Source organism: Bolinopsis microptera, chromosome 12, assembly GCF_026151205.1.
Source record: "Bolinopsis microptera isolate Bmic1 chromosome 12, MBARI_Bmic_1.0, whole genome shotgun sequence".
NCBI lineage: Eukaryota > Metazoa > Ctenophora > Tentaculata > Lobata > Bolinopsidae > Bolinopsis > Bolinopsis microptera.
In genome coordinates this window covers 6865440-6887892 of record NC_087083.1, presented here as the reverse complement: position 1 = coordinate 6887892, position 22453 = coordinate 6865440, and the positions used below count along the sequence as shown (strand labels likewise).

Here is a 22453-nt window from a genome sequence, read left to right as displayed (position 1 = left end):
AAGAACTTAAAAACAAACAGAGTTAAGATGACCATGTCTGCTAGTTACTTGGTGTGTTAGTTATTAAAGTATTAAAGCAGCCAATGATAATTTGCATACTAATCACGTGACTTTAGTCGACCAATCAGATGTAATTATTAGTAGGAAATGGAGGGCCTCTTGGAATTCTGGGCAATTAATTAAACTTTCTAACTTAGTAAGTTTTGAAGTATGACATATGATCTGCTCTAGTTAAAAATTGTTTCTTGTTAATGCCGCTCCGGCAGGAATAAAGAACCTTCATTTAAGAAAATATAAATTTATATTTCTTTTTGCTAGCCCCTTCATCAACATTTGACATTCAGCATCCTTTATCTCAACTTACAAATTAAGAATTTGTCTGATTAAGGTTAGATAAAAACTCAACGAACACAACAGTTTTAAAGAATTTGGTACGGAATTTAATCCGCGTCTAACATCCGGTAGCACAACACTCCAAAACCGACCATTCCCGCCCTTTGCCATTCCTCGGTCACAATCTGGAAAGCTGTTTATTTAATTTCTGGAAAACGCGAAGCTACAATTTATGACCCTTCTCAAGCGCGCCTTTAATTAATTCGTTCGCGCGCGCCGCACGACAAGCTAAGACTTGCTAAGCTTATCACATTCACACAGCGGAAAATATTATGGCATTAATTGTGCAGCGTTTTTCGTTTTTGAGAGGGGGCGGGGGGAGGGGGGGGGGGGGGGGGGTTATAAATGATTACGCTAGTGTCATTTTGATACAATTCACTAAAGCAGTGTCAAAGAAAATTCTCCAAAAAGTAATCACGTAATAAGTGAACGACCCCTTGCCGTTGAACTATCGTTTTCTGCATGACGCCCAAAAAACTTTCACTTTTTTGCCACTCGATATCTTTGACAGTAATGTCCTGTGGTCAAGATCGAATTCCTAAATATGGGCTTCGCGTACTACGTCGCGCACTACTGTAATTACTGTAGTGTATGTGTACTTCAAGTGCAGTACTGCTAGTATATTGTATAGTGTAGGTCTACTGCAAACGCTTTTCTATACAATTATAAATGGATTATTTTTCTGGTACGGATCATTTGCTTAAAATAAAAACCGTTTTACATCAAAACAGACGATACAAATAAAATAACTTCAGAGTTTATCAGTCACCTTTAACTACCCTTTCCCTTCAGCTCGATCAGAGTCAGTCTTCTCTGATAAAGTGGTGGACAGAAAGATCAATAGCGCACAAACTGGATAATCCTCAACATAGTTCAGATTACATATCACTGATTTGGAGGAACTGTCAACTTATCGAGGCTAACTGATCCTACTGTTCCTTAGAATAGTGTTAATATTGTAACTGTGGTTACTTCAGATCTGAACTGTTAATATTTTAATAAACTTGAATAAGACAACTAATAGTTAAGTGTGAAAACTACCTCATTGGGTGGCCCTCTTACACCCTAATTTGTACAAAGTAATTCTACGGCAATGATTGTATTTATCGCTCAACAGTCAATACATAACACTGTTCTATTCGGCCAGATTCCTTAGTAACTCATGCCATGTTAAATTATTGTTTTTAATTTATTGTTTAAAGGATTTGAACTCGGAATTAGCGGTTTCCTTGGTTGCACGTTTTTCTGATTAATCGATGATTAGTTTATTAAAATGACTAATAATTTTATTATTTTCATCGAATGATTCGAAAGATTCATTAAAACACTGAGTTTAAGTTAAATCTCCATGTGACACAAAATACTGCTTCCTTTTAATTAACTGTTGCCCTGAACCGATGCCCTGAACATTACTGTTAATGATACATTGTTAATCTAATGAATGAATAGGTCTAACAAAGGGAGACTTGTAAATAGTGGTTTCTTGAGGTAGACACTGCAAATGGAAGGGGCTTAAATTCGATTAAAATCTTTTAAATGGAATTTTTTGTATAAACTTTAACAGAAATTATAAATTATAAATCAACTCTCGGATCATTGACACATATAACAGAGTGAATTGAAACAATCTCTCTATTACAGGACGTATCACAGTCGTCATAGTAACACGAAATACTCTTTCCTCTCAATGATTCATGACATACTATAAATATCAAAAAAATATCAATTAAGAATCGTAACAAATTTATAACATTTATGATTTTCCAGAAAATTAAACATTAGAATTTAAATCCTGCTCCTTTATCAACACAGAAACTACAAAACTACGGGAGCTGCATTTTAGTCACGTGACATTACAGCTCTCTGATTGGTCGGGAATCGGTCACGTGACACTAAAACAACATGAAAACTTATCAAGGGTAAAAATGTACAAAATGGTAAAATGAAAATATAAATCACTTAAATATATCACGGATTAAATTCACAAGTCTTGATCGTAACTTAAATATAAATCGAAATGAAACATGTTATGGTCCTGACAAGTTACTACCGTTTGTTGCTATTAGTTTCTATAGCAACACAGTTCTGACTCTTAAAGTTCAGTTCATCATTACACCACTGACATTGGAACGTCTTCCTAATCGCACAAGAAATTCGATGGATGATGTTGTGTTTCCATGTGTTACCATATGTTACCATGTGTTACCATGTGTTACCATGGCAACAGCATGATGTTCAGTCATAAACTGCACTGGGTATTAGTTACCATGACGTGTTACCATGGCAACATGAGTGTTACCATGGTAACACTCAGCAAGACTCGATGATCGTCAGTATATCCAGGCAGTCGATAGAGTTGCCAGTCATTGAAACTTCCATTATCTTCTTAATCAGCTTCTCCTCCTGAAACGGGACAAGGTTACAGTATACTAATGTAACAATGCTGAAGTTTTAAAGTATAGCAAACAGGGTACTAGTTTCTATTAACATTTATACTATTGTGGGAATGCAGTACTGCAGGAATGTTACTACTTTATTAAAGTGCCGTTGCTATTGCAACTTAAAAGTCCTGTTGCTATAGTAACTGAGAATAGAATCCCTTGACATTCTTTAACAACGACTAAATAATCTGCTACCAGAGCACTCAACAAGATTCTGTCAAAAATGTTGGAAAATATTCCAACTTTTTTCAGTTTCCGTAAAAATGAAAGAATGTATCATCTGTAACTCTTGTGTTGCTGTAGTAACTGCAGCAGTATGAGACCATTCTACTCTAGCTTAGCGACACACTCTAGCTTAGCAATGCCAATACTACTATTATAGCTTAGCAATACTACTATAGTTATACGTATTTGTAACTAGTTTTACTGCTACAGTAGTATCTCGCTACTATAACTATAAAGCGTCTTATAACAAAGTTTTACTTTTAAAACTAACAAGTTCAGCCAGGGCAATCTGCAATTGATCACAATTCACATGACGACATTTAGACAGCAAAGAGCACAACAAATGAGAGTATAAATACAAATAAATAAAAATGAAGATCAGGGTTCATATCTAATTATTACTACGGTTACTATAGTAGTTACTGTGGCAGATGGCTATCAATTATCATAGCAGTTACCATAGGCATAGTAATATTTAATTTACCTGTGAAGTAAGCTTAGCATGAGCATCTTCAATGATTGCCTTGTTCTCTTCAATAATTCGCTGTACTAACATATGATCCTCTTTCCCTGCGAGTAGTTTATTAACTATTACTTAGATTAGTTTAAAATAAAATCACGTACAAGGTTGGGAACTCAAAATAACAATTGTTGAGTTAGGATAAATGTTTGCATGGCTGATGGCAACATGATTGTGACCATGGCAACACGTGCGCGACTTCCACACTATAAGTATAATGTTAGCGACAAGAGAAACGCCATTGTTGGACGTATGTCACCTCGTGGCTTCGTTTTACTTTTATCCAGAATACAGTAGCCTTACTTTTCTTACTTTAACCTTAAATGGGCCCACATAAATGTAACCCTTGGTCTGTACTCTGTTCCCTTCTCGTGTCTAAAGTATACCGAGCACCTTAGGTGTTAGGACATGTGCGGCGACAGTACTGGGAAATAAGTACATGTACAGGGTGGGCCAAAAGTCAGTGTGCAAACGTTGGGTCTTTTACCCCCGCCGTGTTTTATATTTGAGGGTTGTTGCTTTGCAGATGGTTTACTGTACCTACTAGTACTGGTTCGAGGATTCCGTCACCAAAATTTGAAAATTCGAATATTTTAGACCACGCCCATTCAATATTAAAACACTTATATTGTTCTCCCCGAACATGCTAGATGTGATTATATGACACCGCGACACGACACCTTAATTGGGCAGCCTTCACGATTCCCATAATGTTTAACGGGGTGTTTAACGGGTTCACCTAATCACATGATCAGGTAAACCAATCACCTGATCACACGTAATGAATAACCTCGTTAAGATTCATATCTCGGTCATCTGAGAAGCTAGAACTCTCATTTTTTCAGGGCAAACGTAATTTAAATGGCCAAACACAATTCAATAAAATTTGGCTCGATCCGACTATCCAAACTATCAAATAAATGCGAAAATGAACCTTCTTTTGAAAAAATGAACACAAATATGTTTCGATTTGACAAATTTCTCGAACCAGTGGTGGTACTGGTAGTAAGTCATACCAGAACAAATTATTTCAATCGGGCACTCAGTGACTGAGCTATTAAGGCCAACGTTTGCACACTGACTTTTGGCCCACCCTGTATTAATATAGTGGAGCGATTTAGAATTGGAGATCTCTGATATGGGAGGGGGGGGGGGCGTACTGCTCTTAATTTACCGAATGTTCTAGAACACTGGAAATGTGATTTTAACCAAACAGTTTATCCCTCTCCAAGTTGTCCACGTCAGTAACGCTTCGAACTCCTTGTTACCCTAGTCACTTGACACATTTCTCGTACTAAACAAAATTACCCCCAACAGTCACGAGTAAAAACACACTTCATCACATACAGAAGGTATTGATACAAATAAGGAAACCTGGTAAAAGTGCGTTGTCATGGTAACTAACCTAGTATAGCTTCTAAATCGCGCTTTGCAGGTTTCGTCCTGAGAGAGCTCTCCCGTGACCTGGTGATACCTGGGGAAAAAAAGTACTAAAGTTACTATCGTCATTATTATTACTAAATATAGTTACTATCGTCATTATTATTACTAAATATAGTTACTATCGTCATTATAATTACTAAATATAGTTACTATCGTCATTATCATTACTAAATATAGTTACTATCGTCATTATCATTACTAAATATAGTTACTATCGTCATTATTATTACTAAATATAGTTACTATCGTCATTATTATTACTAAATATAGTTACTATCGTCATTAATATTACTAAATATAGTTACTATCGTCATTATTATTACTAAATATAGTTACTATCGTCATTAATATTACTAAATATAGTTACTATCGTCATTATTATTACTAAATATAGTTACTATCGTCATTATCATTACTAAATATAGTTACTATCGTCATTAATATTACTAAATATAGTTACTATCATCATTATTATTACTAAATATAGTTACTAAAGCTTTATAGGCTAATACATATACTATAGTTGCGATAGTTACGATATCTAGCAATAGTCCCAATAGTATAGGAATTGTAGTTACACATACTACAGTTAATTAAGATAATGTTTTTAATTTTACCATAGAGTTGAGTTACTATAGTTAATATAGTTACCATGGTTACTACAGCAATAGTTACCATGGTTAATGTAGCTACATTCTCAGAAGGAGGGTATGTGCTACGAGAGTTGTATTATGATTCACTGTGAGGTTAGTGTTGAGAGGAATGTAATATCTAATTTACACAGGCTAGTAGTAAGGCTTACTAAAGGTAAAGGAAGAATTGACCATGAACTGAACTGGGCACTTCGATACTCTGCTAGCTAAAATTGTCTAATGCTTGACAATATCAGTCAATATCTTCGGCTTTTATGTATTGATCAAGTACCGAACATGTCCTACAATCAATATTTTATATATAATAACATGTATGTTAAAATAGCTCGATTTAGCACAGTCGTCCTAATATCCCTCCGATTGGTTCAATGGTGCTACAAATGTTTGCAGCCCACATGGGGAGGGGGGCCGGCATTGTAGTCCAGCAATTTGGGAGAATGCGCTTTTTAACAAAATTATCTATTCTGATTAAGGTACAAATTTACGAGAATAAGTTATGACTGGTGGAAATAAATGTATGAGTCATTTATTAGTAGTTTAATACTTGAAAACTGTTCAAGCATTTTTCTTGAATGACCAATTAATGAGTTCAGGGGTCGTTCACATATTACGTAATCAATATTTTAGCAATTTTTACCCCCCCCCCCCCGTAATCAACCGTAAGCATTTGGAAACCCCCCCCCCCCACTCGGCTGATTACGTAATATGTGAACGACCCCTCACTGTGGAAAGTGTAGATGGCACAGCCACAAGACCTAGTATTGAGGTCTGAAAGTTAGATTACCAAAGAAAGTTTTGATAAACGGAAAATCATCAAAATAAAAAAAGAGATTTTGGATGATCTTTGAAGAGAAGCTTTTCTGCCTTTTCCTTAACCGAAATTTCACTGTTTGACTCAATTGTTGTTTTGCCTGTTATAGTATTAGTTGTTATCATATAAAATCTTTTTAATAAAATTTGTAAATGATAATTTTTATATGATTTTTATATTATTTCCTTTCAGTGGATAAAAACGCAGCTAAAATAAAACACGACAATTGAAATCAAAATGCTACGTAATGTTTATAATTATAGTTATACATGAAAATCATGAAATATTTAGCGCAATCATGATCATTATCCTTTCATTTTCAACATTTCATTTATTTATTTCAAATCTTATTAAAAATGCCTCTAATCTTAATTTTATTCCATGCTATAACAGAAGTCCGATAAAGAATTAAACCAAAGAAGATAAATTATTTTAACAAATCATGTTTGCACTAATTAAACCACTGTTAGCTCCGGGACCGTTTTGTCCTCCAGCCTTCGTCTTCAGCCAGCAGTGGTTGTCAGACTTTCTTATAGTGAAGGAGACGCAGTCAGCAGCGTCAAAGCAGCTCGTGTGACAATCCACATATCCAGTAGATCGGAAGTTTCTCAAATCTGCACCCCCGAAGTCAAAACCTTTCATGGCACATTTATTGAAATGTCCTGTGTTGTCAAATTCAGGGGAGCAGTCGATATTCATGCTGACTAAATCAACATTTGGCGATGGTCCGCTCTGTCCACCTCTCTTCCTCTTCAACCAGCAGTGGTTGTCAGATTTTTTAAGTGTGAAGGACTGACAATCCTGAGCCATCCTGCAGGAACGAGCACACTGATCAAAGCTGGCGGCTTTGAAGTTTCTCAAGTCCGCTCCCCCGAAGTCTTTGCCGTCTCTTGAACAGTCTTTGTTAAGCTCCTGAGTTTCACACTCCATGTTCCTACTGATCAGGGCGTTGTTTGGAGAGGGTCCAGTCTCTCCTCCTCTCTTCCTCTTCAACCAGCAGTAGTTGTCTGACTTCTTCAGAGTGTATGATTGGCAATCAGCTGCATCACTACACGCTATGGCACAGACCTCATAGCTCTCAGCTCTGAAGCTCCTCAAATCTGCACCCCCGAAGTCAAAACCGTCCATGGCACATGATCTGTCGGAAGCTACAAAGCCTGGTTTTGGAGCACAGTCGATGTTCATACTGATTAAATCATCAGCGGGTGAGGGTCCAGTCTGTCCTCCTCGCTTGTTCTTTAGCCAGCAGTAGTTGTCAGATTTCTTGAGGGTGAAGGACTGACAGTCTGCTGTGTCTCGGCAGTGGCTAGCACAGTCCTCGAAGCTTTCTGATCTAAAGCTTTTGAGGTCTGCTCCCCCGAAGTCAAAGTTGTCTCTTTTGCAACTACTGTCTGGGAGTGGTTCTGGTTGTGGTTCTGGTTGTGGTTCTGGTTGTGGTTCTGGCTGTGGTTCTGGCTGTGGTTCTGGTTGTGGTTCTGGATGCGGTTCTGGTTGTGGTTCCGGCTCTGGCTCTGGTTCAACTTTTTTGTCGCAAGAGTAGTCACATTTCTTTAACTGTTTCTCGATCCTTCTGCATTTCCTCATATCCTTTTTATTAAGTTCCCCATCTCCAGAGATACACCCTGCTGTTGATTTGTATCCCTCTTTTAGACACGACTCAAACGTCAAGACGTTCTTGGCGCATTTCGCTGCAGCTCTTCTTCTCTTTTTGTCTCCTTTTGCTCCTTCAACGAGTCCAAGGACGGCTACGATAGCCACTAGAAAAACGAAAAGTCTCGCCATTGTGCTGAACTAAGGCTGAACTGGATCAAACGTGAGGTACGGACCACAGGACCGTCCTTTAAATACCGTAGTCATGCTCCGTCACTCCACACACATGAAAAACAGTCTCCTTACCCATTAATCTCTAGCTATGTTATAAAAACACGTGATTCGATCACGTGATGTTATCTCATTGTAAACATGGTTTATTTGTTCCATTCTGGCGAGGTTAGTTAATGGTGATGTCCCTGACCAATGGAAGCACTTAAACATCGTGCCTGTTCTAAAAAAAAGGGAATTTGACCAAAGTAGATAACTATAGAGGTATTGCACTGACATCAGCTATAGTGAGTAAGACTCTCAATAAGATGATACTGAACAGGATCAAGCCTGCCATGGAAGACATCTTAAGGATCAATCAGAACGGATTTAGGGAGAGTAGGTCAACAACTAGCCATATTCTTGGTCTAAGAAGGGTATTCGAGGGAGCCCGGGATAAAGATCTGACTGCGGTAATGCTAGTAGTAGAGGAAAGCCCTTTATAGATAGTATCTTTTAGAAACTATACAGCAACCCTTTTTGAATAGTTTTCTCATTCTAATGTTTCTCTAACCTAATCCAAGCTCTCAGTAAATATAGAACATTTTAAAAGTTATCTGAAAAATACGGAGTTGACTCATTATATTCGAATGTAAACTGAATCGGAGCCACATAACTGAACAGAAGCAAGCTCTAAAAATATGCCAGCTACAGCTCAGCAGTATCATATACAGTATGGTTTAAAGTACTATCTAAAGATTTGGAGTAGTATCATAAGCTCTTAAAGGTGGGGGTTAATACTACCTTCCTAATTACCACTTTTTCAGGTAGCTAATTACCTTGTTTGTTAACAATAGTAATTTAAGAATACTACCATCGAGAAGTTCTAAGGGAGGAGATGCAAGGACCACATGGAAGATTAAAGTGTGAAAAGGTCACCAATTAGATATCGTTCACGTTAATTGCAGTAAACAGCAGAACTGTTTGATTATGATAAAAGTAAATGATTCTACAATAAGTATGTTATAGCAATTAACATGAACAATGATTCGTATCGATATCAGATTGGGTGCCTTTTCACACTTTAATCTTCCATGTGGTCCTTGCATCTCCTCCCTTAGAACTTCTCGATGGTAGTATTCTTAAATTAATATTGTTAACAAACAAGGTAATTAGCTACCTAACCTGAAAAAGTGGTAATTAAGAAGGTAGTGTTAACCCCCACCTTTAAGAGCTTATGATACTACTCCAAATCTTTAGATAGTACTTTAAACCATACTGTATATGATACTGCTGAGCTGTTATAGCTGGCACATATTTAGAGCTTGCTTCTGTTCAGTTATGTGGCTCCGATTCAGTTTACATTCGAATATAATGAGTCAACTCCATGTTTTTCAGATAACTTTAAAAATGTTCTATATTTACTGTGAGCTTGGATTAGGTTAGAAAAACATTAGAATGAGAAAACTATTCAAAAAGATACTACCTATAAAGGGCTTTCCTCTACTACTTAGGGACTTTGGATATACTTTACACCCTAGAAGAAGCCGACGCCATCCGGCTGTCAAGGTCACTGATGCAGATTTTGCTGACGACCTTGATCTTATAACATATTATAGTGTTGCGGAGGCACAAGATTTCCTCTGAAGTCTGGAACTGGCCGCCAACTCAGTTGAACCCCTTCAAGGACATCGTCGAAGGGGAAGACCACACCTCACATATATCAACATCCTTCGGAGGGACACAAGGACAAAAGAAAATCGCGATTATTTTGGCCAAAAATCGCGGCGCCGCGACAAGCGGTCCATTGTTCAATAACAAGCAAAACACAAATCAATAACTATAGATCCGACGAAATTTTTGACAAGTATCTGACAAGTGACAATCAGTTGCAACACTGATTTCACCTACTGCACAATTTCATAATCCATGGTATGTCTTGTGGTCAATTTTATGTCTAGTGGTCAAGTCTTTGGCCAACAAGGTTACTTCAGCACTCATCAGGCGAGTGAGAGTGGGTTAAGAAATGCTTGTGAAAGTGGATTCCTTGAAACCAATTTTCTCCACGGACAATGCTATTATATATACCCTGGTCATTATGAGCCTAACATATTTTGTTGGTTTTCTGGTAATGTTCAGGTAGTTTAATCCTGTCTAGTAGTAGTACTAATATAGATTTGATCACGTGGGGCCTGCAGACTGCTATGATCGCTACCTATGAATCTGGAAAGAATGTGATACATCCTGGTTCCTTTATAGGGTTTATTATTTTATTTATTATTGCACATTGAGCTGCTGAGTGTTGTGTTAATTGTTGCCGATGGGGAGAGACTCAAGGATCCAGGGACAATAGTCTTACATGTTCTGGAATTGCTGATCACGCACTTCACAGTAAACATTCTTGACAAGTTTCTAAACCTACTCGTCCTCCCACACACACGAAAAGCAGTCTCCTTGCCCATTAATCTCTAGCTTTGTTATAAAAACACGTGATCCGATCACGTGATGTTATCTCATTGTAAACATGGTTTATTTGTTCCGTTCTGGTGAGGTTAGTTAATGGTGATGTCCCTGACCAATGGACGCACTTAAACATCGTGCCTGTTCTAAAAAAAGGGAATTTGACCAAAGTAGATAACTATAGAGGTATTGCACTGACATCTATACTTATATAGTTATCTCATTGTAAATACTAAACAGGAAGTCTGGCGAGCTGGGAGGAACTTTCTGGAAGGGCTGATCTTAATGCATTCTCTGCTCAATATTTATAGCTAATCTAACTAGACTAACGAGCTAGTTAACGAATATATGACATCTAACTTTGCTCTGCAAATACATTATCTTTCGCCGCGATTTATTTCTAGATTTACGCCGCGATTTTGCCTAGTTTGGCATGTCGCGGTGCCACAACAAAAGAAGCAGCTCACACTCACAGACATGAGTGTCCGGAGAAGTATCAAAAATCAATTATGAACTGACTTATAAACAAGGCCGATTATTCATTTTTTGGGAAATCCTTTTGTCCCTGACCATATATGGATATTGTATGGTCCCTGACCATGTATGGATGTCAGAATTACAACTTAAAACCTGAGCTGAGGATTAATCACACCTAAGGCTAATCTCCAGTTTCAAGTTGCGGATTAGAATTAAATCCTGATGTGGGGTTTAGCGTGAGTTTTATCGCAGCACCAAGTTGGGGTTTAATCCCGAACTCGGCAAGGATTAGCCGCACCTCAGGCTCTATTTTTGGCCTGTTCTATCACTCCACCCTCAGAGTCAAGCCTCAGGTTCAAGCCTTAGCTTAAAGCTTCAGATTCAAGCTTCAACTTCAAGCTTCAGCTTCAGCTGCAAGCTTCAGATTCAAGCTTCAGATTCAAGCTTCAGATTCAAGCTTCAGATTCAAGGTTCAGCTTCAAGTTTCAGATTCAAGCTTTAGATTCAAGCTTTAGATTCAAGCTTCAGATTCAAGGTTCAGATTCAAGGTTCAGCTTCAAGTTTCAGATTCAAGCTTCAGATTCAAGCTTCAGATTCAAGCTTCAGATTCAAGCTTGAGATTCAAGCTTCAGATTCAAGCTTCAGATTCAAGCTTCAGATTCAAGGCTCAAGCCATGCGCCCTAATTCTCCTAAGATCATGACGTGTTCTTCAACGTACCTCACCTGAGTTAAGTTGTACACAGCTCGGACAATAATCACATCTTACTGTGGAGTGTGCACGTGTCATAACAATTAACACGTGCTCACTCCACAGTCTTCGGAAGAATAGTGTACACATGGAACATGGTGCAATAGCTAGGGTAATATCATCTAGGTTAACTTGGCGCGTGTACATTATACAAGCTCAATAATCAATATACTCATATAGTCAATAACTCAATAACCACGAGTAGTTTAAGTTTATCAGCGTTATTAATAAACTTCATTAAGTTCTACAATCAGCCGGATTACTAAGATTAGCCTAACAACAGAACATTTTTCCATGGCAACGTGAATATTAAATTGTAGCTATCTTAAGCAATAATCTGTGTGTGTGTGTGTGTGAGAGTGTGTGTGTGTGTGTGTGTGTGTGTGTGTGTGTGTGTGTGTGTGTGTGTGTGTGTGTGTGTGTGTGTGTGTGTGTGTGTGCGAGAGAGTGTGTGTGTGTGTGTGTGTGTGTGTGTGTGTGTGTGTGTGTGTGTGTGTGTCTGTGTGTGTCTGTGTGTGTGTGTGTGTGTGTCTGTGTGTGTGTGTGTGTCTGTGTGTCTGTGTAATTTCCGAGCGGCTTAATCAAGAAAACGGTAAGAGTTACGGGACTGGTTTTTTCGGTATAGTTTCGACAAAACTCTGACAAAGCCAAATGAATTATAAGGTTTTTCAAATTGGTCGGTGGTAAGTGGTTTAATTGATGGTTTTGTACCACAAATGTGACATAAAATGGCTCTCTTTTTCTCCCTCCTCGCTCTCTCTCCCATTACTGCATTATATGTAGCGTTGGTACATGAATCATAATTAGGTTAGCCACAAGATAATACTATAAGCTTATTAGGGGGGATTGCACTTATTGCGGTCTGTTTGGACTGCAGAGAGAGTTGAGAGTTCATACTTTCATACAACAATGTTATGCGTGTTTTCAAATATAATAGGCGGGTGTGGTGCGGAGTTAACAAGGGTTAATTTCTTAAACGATTTAAATAAAAATGGACAGCGGTTCAAGACGGGAGTGATGAGGTGTAATAGTCGTGGTACAGGTTGTACGGACCTTATGATCATGGAATACAGTGCCTAATAATGACTTAATTATCCACGAGAAAGAACTGATTATACGGCAGTGTGTTTGGACTGAGCGAGTTCATACTTTCGCACCGTTTTAACTACGAAAATGTAATGCGTTTTTTAGAATATAATAGGCGGGCTTATACTTTTGCATTTCAACTGTGATAGTGAAGTTCCGGCTGTAGTCACGGGTTACACTAGTAGTGAGTATGATGGCGACGGTCGTGCTTGCCTGCACTGTGATGTGAAGATTCTCCGGATTCATAATTTTCTGCTCAGTGAACAGCAGGTACTGGTAGTTCTTGCTAACCATAATATGTTTATTATAAGTTCTCAAACGTGCACATCACACATGTTAAGTAGTATTCTTTATGATCAAAATCGGGGATGTTTCCAAATAGCAGTCTTATACATCGCTTTGCAATTGCACACATTTTATTCAGCCTATGTTTTGGGATTCCACCCCAGCAACTTATACAATACAAGCTATAAAGCATAAAGAAAATGTGCCATTCTCTAGTGCATAGTGCCGTTCTCCATGCGGTTCGGCTTTGTATTAGAGTATTAGACTTAGAGATTCCTTTAAGACAAGCTGATCGAGAATAGCGACGACTTCAAGTCTCCTTCGTACTCCGTTTTCAGACCTGATTTTAGTCATTTTCCGATACGAGATTGGGGACGGGTTCTATAAACAAACAAACATGAATCAACAAGAACTGATTATGCGATTATGTTAAATATACTATTGGATACGCGAGGGCACTCCGAATAGAATTGCTCACCTAATGCGGGTTTTGACTCAGCGGGTAAATACTCCTACCCTTTTTAACTGCGGCAGTGAAATTCCGGCACTCTTGAGGTGCCTCGGCCTCTAAGCTAGCGAAAAAGGGCTTGTCTCTTGTCCAAATTTTATGGAAATCTGGTTCGACATTGAGCAGGTTTTACATCAGAGAACTCCCAAGGTAGTTAGCCTTATTTCCTTTTCTCGAGCATACCGAAAAACCCCAGATTCCGCCCTGATTATAGAGTGGGATTTTATTCGAATACTTTAAGTAGAAACTTTGTCTGGGTTACTATAGCAACCTACTAGTTACTGTAGCAACACACTTGTTAATTGTTATCATGAATACTTTAAGTAGAAACTTTGCCTGGGTTTACTTACTCGAATACTTTAAGTATAAACTTTGCCTGGGTTACTATAGCAACCCACTAGTTACATTAGCAACACACTTGTTATCATGAATACTTTAAGTAGAAACTTTGCCTGGGTTTACTTACTCGAATACTTTAAGTAGAAACTTTGCCTGGGTTACTATAGCAGCGGCCACTAGTTACTGTAGCAACACACTTGTTATCATGAATACTTTAAGTAGAAACTTTGCCTGGGTTTACTTACTCGAATACTGTAAGTAGAAACTTTGCCTGGGTTACTATAGCAACCCACTAGTTACTGTAGCAACACACTTGTTATCATGAATACTTTAAGTAGAAACTTTGCCTGGGTTTCTTGAGAACGTTTAATGTTGGTTCCTATCAGGGACGCTGATAAAACCGAGAACTAGCTGAGATCACAAATCTCACCCAATATTGTATTTACGTTCTACAAGATTCCCAGTTGGGAATTACGTTTCAAACTCTCCAAGTTTAAACATTTACAGCACATACCACCATGCTTGTAACAAGGTACGATTTTCAATTGTCCTACATAATATTATATAGGTAGACGAAGTGTGTAAACTATACTGTAATGGGCTATTATTGTACTTTACGTTTTACACCATTCCGGTTTAAAGAATGGTTTTAGACGGGAATGGGAACCCCTTTATCCTGTTCACGCAGTCTCGCAGGTAAGCCCACGTGTCACCTCACGTGAGTGGGCGAGTCAAGTAGTGCCGGCAGGTGTCCGACCCTGAGGGGCTCCCGGGCTTTTATATCAGCTGATTGGGACCGCCCTATGGATTGCTCACCAAGCCTTATCTTATTCCGATAAGATTACATTGTTTTATTCGAGAGATAATCTGGAACTCCGTTAGTGTAATAAACAAGAATTCGGTTAATATCCGTATAAACGCATTACACACTGATACGTTACCACTTACCATAGCAACATACTGACATGATGATTATACCTCACCATAGCAACACACTGATATGATAAGTTACCATGGCAACAAACATATTCTCCAATAACAGCCAACCTGGTTTTGTCTCCTCAAAGACATCAGAGTTAATGGAGGTGTTGGAGCCGTTTCTACGATGAGACTTGTAGATCATATCATTAACGTTAACAACTTTGTGTTCCTTCTTCTCTGCCTCGCGAGCCTGAGTTAGATTAGAGTATTTATAATAATTAGAGTAATTATAATAATTATAATAATTGGAGTAATTAGAGTAAAGTAAATATGGGAATAATAAAATGATCTCCTGATATTATGGATAAAATATTCTGGTGATTATGTTAATAAAATGATCTCCTGATATTAGGGATAAAGTATTCTGGTGATTATGGTAATAAAATGATTTCAATCCATCCTCCTCAGCATATTATCAATTTGATCCAAACACCCTTTTATCCATAGATCAGACTCTGAGAAAGAATTGGCTCTCGCATTTTAAATTTCTGCTTTTTAATTACGGTGCTATATATCTATAAAACATTTTCATCTTATGCAAAAAAACAACATACATATTAATCAAAGTTATGATGTAATGCGTTAATTGTGTTGCTATTGTCAGCTATGGTAAAGAGTGTTGCTATGACACAAGTGTGATGCTATGGTAACAATTGTGATGCTATGGTAACAAGTGTGATGCTATGGTAACAAGTGTGATGCTATGATAACGAGTGTGATGCTATGGTAACAAGTGTGATGCTATGGTAACAAGTGTGATGCTATGGTAACAATTGTGATGCTATGGTAACAAGTGTGATGCTATGGTAACAAGTGTGATGCTATGGTAACAAGTGTGATGCTATGGTAACAAGTGTGATGCTATGGTAACAAGTGTGATGCTATGGTAACAAGTGTGATGCTATGGTAACAAGTGTCATGCTATGGTAACAGGTGTGATGCTATGGTAACAAGTGTGATGCTATGGTAACAAGTGTCATGCTATGGTAACAAGTGTGATGCTATGGTAACAAGTGTCATGCTATGGTAACAAGTGTGATGCTATGGTAACAAGTGTGATGCTATGATAACGAGTGTGATGCTATGGTGGGTTGCTATAGTGGGTTGCTATGGTAACATACCCAATGAAGTCCGGAGTAGCTGCTACTTTTTCTGAGGCCAGTCCGGTAATAATCACTCGTGCTGTTTCCACTCTGCAATCAGTGCTGTATTTAACAGAACTGTTTCCATGGTAACAACTCCGTTACCGTGGCAACAGGTCTGTGTGCAATGTATTTATCATGCTTTAAAAATGACGTTTATTTTCCCAATTGAAAGAAATGACTATTAATTTAGTTATTTCTTTCGACATTTCAACTATTCTCCAACGCTTTTGTATTTCAGTTCCTATCTAGTTCAAGCCCATTTAAAGATTTCAGATTCATTTTGATTATTTTTGTAGCGAAAGCAGAGTGGGTAAATGCTTGATAAATGGAAAATAAATTGTTGCAACATATCCGAAAGAAAGGTAACAATAATGGCAATGCTTCAAAAAAATGAAAGAAAAGAGCTCGAAATATGAGAAATTCTTGGATTACATTTCAATGTTCAACACATTAAGCTATAATATACACACATATTATTTGCCAGCCATACAACGCTCCAATTCGTGCTTTTGAGAAATAAGGAATGTAAACTCCTGGCAGTCATTTAACACTTATTAACTTCAAATCAGTGTCTGAGTGAGCTAGCTATAGTGATAAAGTGACTTTTAAAATATGGTCACTTATCACTCTCTTGTTATACACAAAATATTAGGATAGACTAAATACGTGCTGTTTTAACATATTGAGATGTTGTATACTTCTGTCTATATAGTTAAGTATTTTCATGAGAAACCATAACACCGACCAGAAGACCCCAACGAGAAAATAAAGTCCGTTGATAGAAGAAATTTGGAAATGTTATCCAACTTTTAGTCCCCGCAAGAAATCACACGTGATTGAAAAGAAGTTCAATGTAACTTGCTAGAAACATTCATATTATTAAATCAATCATATTATTAAATCAGTCATAGCACATTATATAATATTTAGTCCTTTATTGCAGTCACGCAAAAGAATTATACGGTACATTCACACACATAGTCAGTATACAGAAAAACAGTAAATTCAACAAAGTCACACAGTACCACGTCACACAGTACCACGTCACACAGTACCACGTCACACAGTACCACGTCACACAGTACCACGTCACACAGTACCACGTCACACAGTACCACGTCACACAGTACCACGTCACACAGTACCACGTCACACAGTACCACGTCACACAGTACCACTTCACACAGTACTACTTCACACAGTACCACGTCACACAGTACCACGTCACACAGTACCACTTCACACAGTACCACGTCACACAGTACCACGTCCACGTCACACAGTACCACGTCACACAGTACCACGTCACACAGTACCACGTCACACAGTACCACGTCACACAGTACCACGTCACACAGTACCACGTCACACAGTACCACGTCACACAGTACCACGTCACACAGTACCACGTCAGAAAGTACCACTTCACACAGTACCACTTCACACAGTACCACGTCACACAGTACCACTTCACACAGTACCACGTCACACAGTACCACGTCCACGTCACACAGTACCACGTCACACAGTACCACGTCACACAGTACCACTTCACACAGTACCACGTCACACAGTACCACGTCACACAGTACCACGTCACACGGTACCACGTCACACAGTACCACGTCACACAGTACCACGTCACACAGTACCACGTCACACGGTACCACGTCACACAGTACCACGTCACACAGTACCACGTCACACAGTACCACTTCACACAGTACCACGTCACACAGTACCACGTCACACAGTACCACGTCACACGGTACCACGTCACACAGTACCACGTCACACAGTACCACGTCACACAGTACCACGTCACACAGTACCACGTCACACGGTACCACGTCACACAGTACCACGTCACACAGTACCACGTCACACAGTACCACGTCACACAGTACCACGTCACACAGTACCACGTCACACAGTACCACGTCACACAGTACCACGTCACTGTACCGTTGTACGTTGTCTATAAGCAGGGGGTTTATCGCTTGTTGTATGTGATCTGAGTGGCGGCAGTTTGCTGCTTCTACTCGTTACCAAGACATTATTCCTATCTCTTCTAGAACTCTGCTCACTAGACCTGATCCTCTCTCTCGGTGTCTCCATAGCAACCCCCTGAGAGCGTGCTCCCTTCCTCCCGTCACTTCTCTCTAGTGAGTTCTGTGTCTCTGTTAGATCTTGTGACGTCACGTGAGGTGGCTGATCACGTGATATCACATACTTATTACATACTTTCTCACTACCACGTGGGACATCTCATAGCTTATTTAATACCTTATTTGGGCATCACGTGTTACCTTCCCAATCACTCCCTGACTCTCTCTGTCTACATTGATCTAGTTCTAGTAACTACTAGTTGCACTAGTGTTACTGTGTATTATTGGTTACGAGTGTGAGCTAATATTACAGTATTACACAGAGCTAGAGGTCTTAGTATTATGTATAGTGGGTTGCTATGGTAACAGCGTATAGTGCACCCTATTCCATACCGGTAGACTAATAGTTGCTCCCAACACGCACAATTACACACATTACAGTTTCTTCAATCCAGATCATACGATATATTTTTATAGTTTCAGAGTAAATTAATACCCGTTAATGTTCGAAGTCGAACAAACAGAGCCGCTATGTAACTATGAGGGCCGCTACTATATAAGATGCTATCTCAGACAGGTGCTTTAATAGTGCTGTATTTAATTAACGAACTACAAGCATTGAATTAATAAGTTACACAGAGTTGACAGATATGACGTCACGCGACGAGATGTGACGTCACGCGATATGAAGTCACGTGACGAGCGTTACGATATTAGTTAGTTTAAAGAAGAGTTGGGATAACTACTGAGGAGAAAACTAAATTCCTGTAAATTGGTTACTCGAGCTGCTCACCCCGAAATGGACACATCAAGTGGAAAAATCAAAACAAATTTATTAAAACAACTTATTCACCATTTAAACGTATGTAAATAAGTAATTAAGTAATAAGGCAATTAATTGATCAAATAATTTGTTGGTCAAGTGATTAAATAATGCAATGGTTGAAAATTTATCGATTAAGGAATTGAATAAAAAATTGATTAAGTAATTTAGTAATTACCGATCTGCGGGAAGCTCGGGGAGTGTAAATGTTGTCCAAACTGCGTTCAGAGCTCCGGTCCCTGGATGCCCTGGATGTGTAGGCACTACTAGTGTACGCGTTATTAGCGTTACTCCCAGCGTCATAATCTGAAGGCGTGGCATCATATTATGGGGAGTGTGACGTCACGTGAGGGGGGAGTGTGACGTCACGTGAGGGAGAGTGTGACGTCACGTTAGGGCGAGTGTAACATCACACGAGGGAGAGTGTGACGTCACATGAGGGAAAGTGTGACGTCACGTTAGGAGGAGTGTGACGTCACGTTAGGGGGGAGTGTGACGTCACAAGAGGGAGAGTGTGACGTCACGTTAGGGCGAGTGTAACATCACATGAGGGAGAGTGTGACGTCATGTTAGGGGGAGTGTGACGTCACGTGAGGGAGAGTGTGACGTCACATGAGAGAAAGTGTTACGTCACGTTAGGCGGAGTGTGACGTCACGTTAGGGGGAGTGTGATGTCACGCGAGAGGGAGTGTGATGTCACGCGAGAGGGAATGTGACGTAACGATATGGGGAGTGTGGAGTTACGTGAGGAAGTGTGAAATGTCATGTGATAGAAAGTGGGATGTACCGTGAGAGAGATGATATTGTCACATTAAGGGGAGTGATGAATTTATCAATGAATTTATTTTGTCGATAGCAAATCGTAAATGAATAACACTAAGTTTTTGGTCAAAAGAAAGTTCGAAAAAAACAAGTACCTCTCGCTGAAGATCTTCCGATAGCACTTGATCCTCCATATCCTGTAAACATGAGAATAATAGACGACGTCCAACAAGTACAAGCTGCAGTTGTTAACTATGACAAGGTTGAAAATATCCCCAAAAGTCTACTTATGTTATCTTAAACAAGGTTTTAGTTTCACTGATTGAAACTAAAGAACCTTCGTATTAATAAGTTAAGAAGATGATGTAACTAAAAAGTGAAGGTGACAGGTAACGACAATTAACTAGAAAATCAAACCAGTAATGGTATCATAGCATCACGTTTAGTACCATAACAAAAAGTACCATAGCAACAAGTACCGTACCAAAAATTACCATAACTATAAGAACGAGTACTAATTACTGAACCTGTTCCAGCGCTGTAATTAGATGTCCCGTAGGATGAGGAGTAGTTAGAGCTACCATAACCCCCTACACCAGAACCTGATGTGTTGGACAAGTTTAACAACATCAAAATATCACTCTCATGAATAACAAACGACTTACAAGTAACCGAAATGTGTGCTGAAATCAGTTGATAAATCCAAACTAGGTAGGTTTTATTGACGAGTTCGACAGATATTCTGGCAGCAATTTTCTGCTGGTGAACACACACCAAGGTTAAGTCACATCACTGTATTTTGAAGGTTAAATTACAATGAAAGGAAAGTTTTTAAAGCCAAATTAACAGATCCTCACCATAAGTCGGGGTCCTGGAACTGGAAGGAGTGTAGGAGGAATCGTAGCTAGAAGTCCCTGTGGAGCCCGTGTAGCCTCCATATCCACTACTACTGCCATAACCAGACGAGGTGGTCCCGTAACCACTGGATTTTGTACTTCCGTACCTCGAGGGGCTGCCGGACGAGCCGCTTCCTGATCTGCGGGAGAAACACTTTCACTTTCGGTCTCACTTTCAGTTTCAGTTTCAGCTTCACGGTTTGTTTCGACTTCATACGTGAAAAACGAAACATTTTAAATCATGCACAAGTTATACCATCGACCAAAGCTAACGAGAATTAACGGATAGATATTTTCCAGGAAAATTACAAGATTACAATGATCAACGCTTGCCCAAGTAATTTTAACCAGTACAACAGTTAAATAAGCCGTGATACAATGTCCCAGCATAATGGTACCCCCACAAAACAGTTCTAGAGATGACACGTGATACCCAAACAAAGTAACACGTGATGCCCAAATAAGGTAAGTTCAGTGCTTCGTTTCACCTTTTGATGCCCCTCATCTAGTGCACTGTCTAAGAGTTCGCAGCTCGGCAAAGTAAGAGCGACTATAAGCGCAAAGAAGCGGGGAGAACTATGTCAACTATGTGAGGTGTACAACTATATGATAGGAAAAATTAGAACTGTATTACCGGACTGGACTTCTGAACGTAAACTTCATTTTTGGCGAGGAAACACGAAAAAGGGATCAGCTACTGTCGGTTCAGCCTAACTTAACGATATCGTAGGTCAGCAAAACGCTCGTTGTAGAATATAACGTTTAGCAGGGGTAAAGGTATGTTAACAAAGAGATATAAGTCGGCGTATTGTCACGTGACTTTTAAATTGTCAGAGACCCTGCCTTCAGGTATATTACAAACATTTAAAAGTAACATGTGCGGCAAATGCACCATGCTACAAGGCGTCAAACATCGCTGCTCATGGACGTTAAGAAATTCTAATGTTGACTGGAGTTGTTGAAAAGCCGGTAGACTTTCAACATCGTATGGTTTACCGAAGGTGAGAAAATACGCACGATCAGAGACTCTAGAGACCACTATATAGATTCTGATCAACCTGAGAGTGTGTTTCTTACCCGTATCGATTTCTGGAAAATGTGCTGAAGAATGACATCTGATTGTAGAACTACACATCAAAAAACAAAAAGTTATACATAGTCTACAACTATAAGTTATCCAATTAATGTACAGGCTCAGGTGAGAAGTCACGTGACTTGAGTTTGTTGCAGTAACCTATACCAGGTGACTGGCACGTGACTACTGCACGCAACACAGTGATGATAGAATGTGACAACATTAAAACACTAATATAATTTCGTACATGAAAATTCCATGCAGTGCACGGGGGAATGTAGGATGCAATGGATTCCTCGATCGTAATTCGACGAATAAAAATAGAGCCGCTATATTTTTGAACGTGCCGTCTGAGGCATGCCTGAATTTCCTGGCCCATTCTCCGAGAAGCAGCTAATTAGACCGATATTATCCTAATTACTAGCTCTACGTAAACGGAAAGTTGACAAGCCGGCCTGCTATACGAACCTGAT

General features: G+C 39.1%; 1 protein-coding gene across 4 annotated transcripts; it reads right to left on the bottom strand.

Annotated features, from left to right (window-relative positions):
* Positions 1-1728: 1728 nt before the first annotated feature.
* Positions 1729-22129, bottom strand: LOC134824287 (uncharacterized). 4 transcript variants are annotated; one of them, XM_063836096.1, is made up of 10 exons: positions 21983-22126; positions 20867-21045; positions 20537-20611; positions 20165-20206; positions 19426-19553; positions 16293-16364; positions 15238-15361; positions 4985-5053; positions 3544-3629; positions 1729-2796 (listed from the first exon to the last, which is right to left on the bottom strand). In XM_063836096.1, exons 1-10 carry the CDS (start codon positions 22018-22020, stop codon positions 2704-2706), a joined length of 906 nt encoding a protein of 301 aa, XP_063692166.1. In that variant the 5' UTR covers positions 22021-22126; the 3' UTR covers positions 1729-2703. The 4 variants fall into 4 exon arrangements, with proteins under 4 accessions (XP_063692166.1, XP_063692167.1, XP_063692168.1 ...); XM_063836097.1 differs by lacking the exon at positions 21983-22126 and adding an exon at positions 21540-21822; XM_063836098.1 differs by lacking the exon at positions 21983-22126 and adding an exon at positions 21394-21821.
* Positions 22130-22453: the final 324 nt, after the last annotated feature.

Excerpts from the sequence above, each read along its gene's own strand:
- LOC134824287 (XM_063836096.1), bottom strand. The coding sequence starts at position 22,020 with ATGTCATTCTTCAGCACATTTTCCAGAAATCGATACGG. Across the intron at positions 20,612-20,866 it reads TTCCAGGACCCCGACTTATG|GTTCTGGTGTAGGGGGTTAT; the intron begins GTGAGGATCTGT and ends CCAACACATCAG. Across the intron at positions 2,797-3,543 it reads ATGCTAAGCTTACTTCACAG|GAGGAGAAGCTGATTAAGAA; the intron begins GTAAATTAAATA and ends GTCCCGTTTCAG.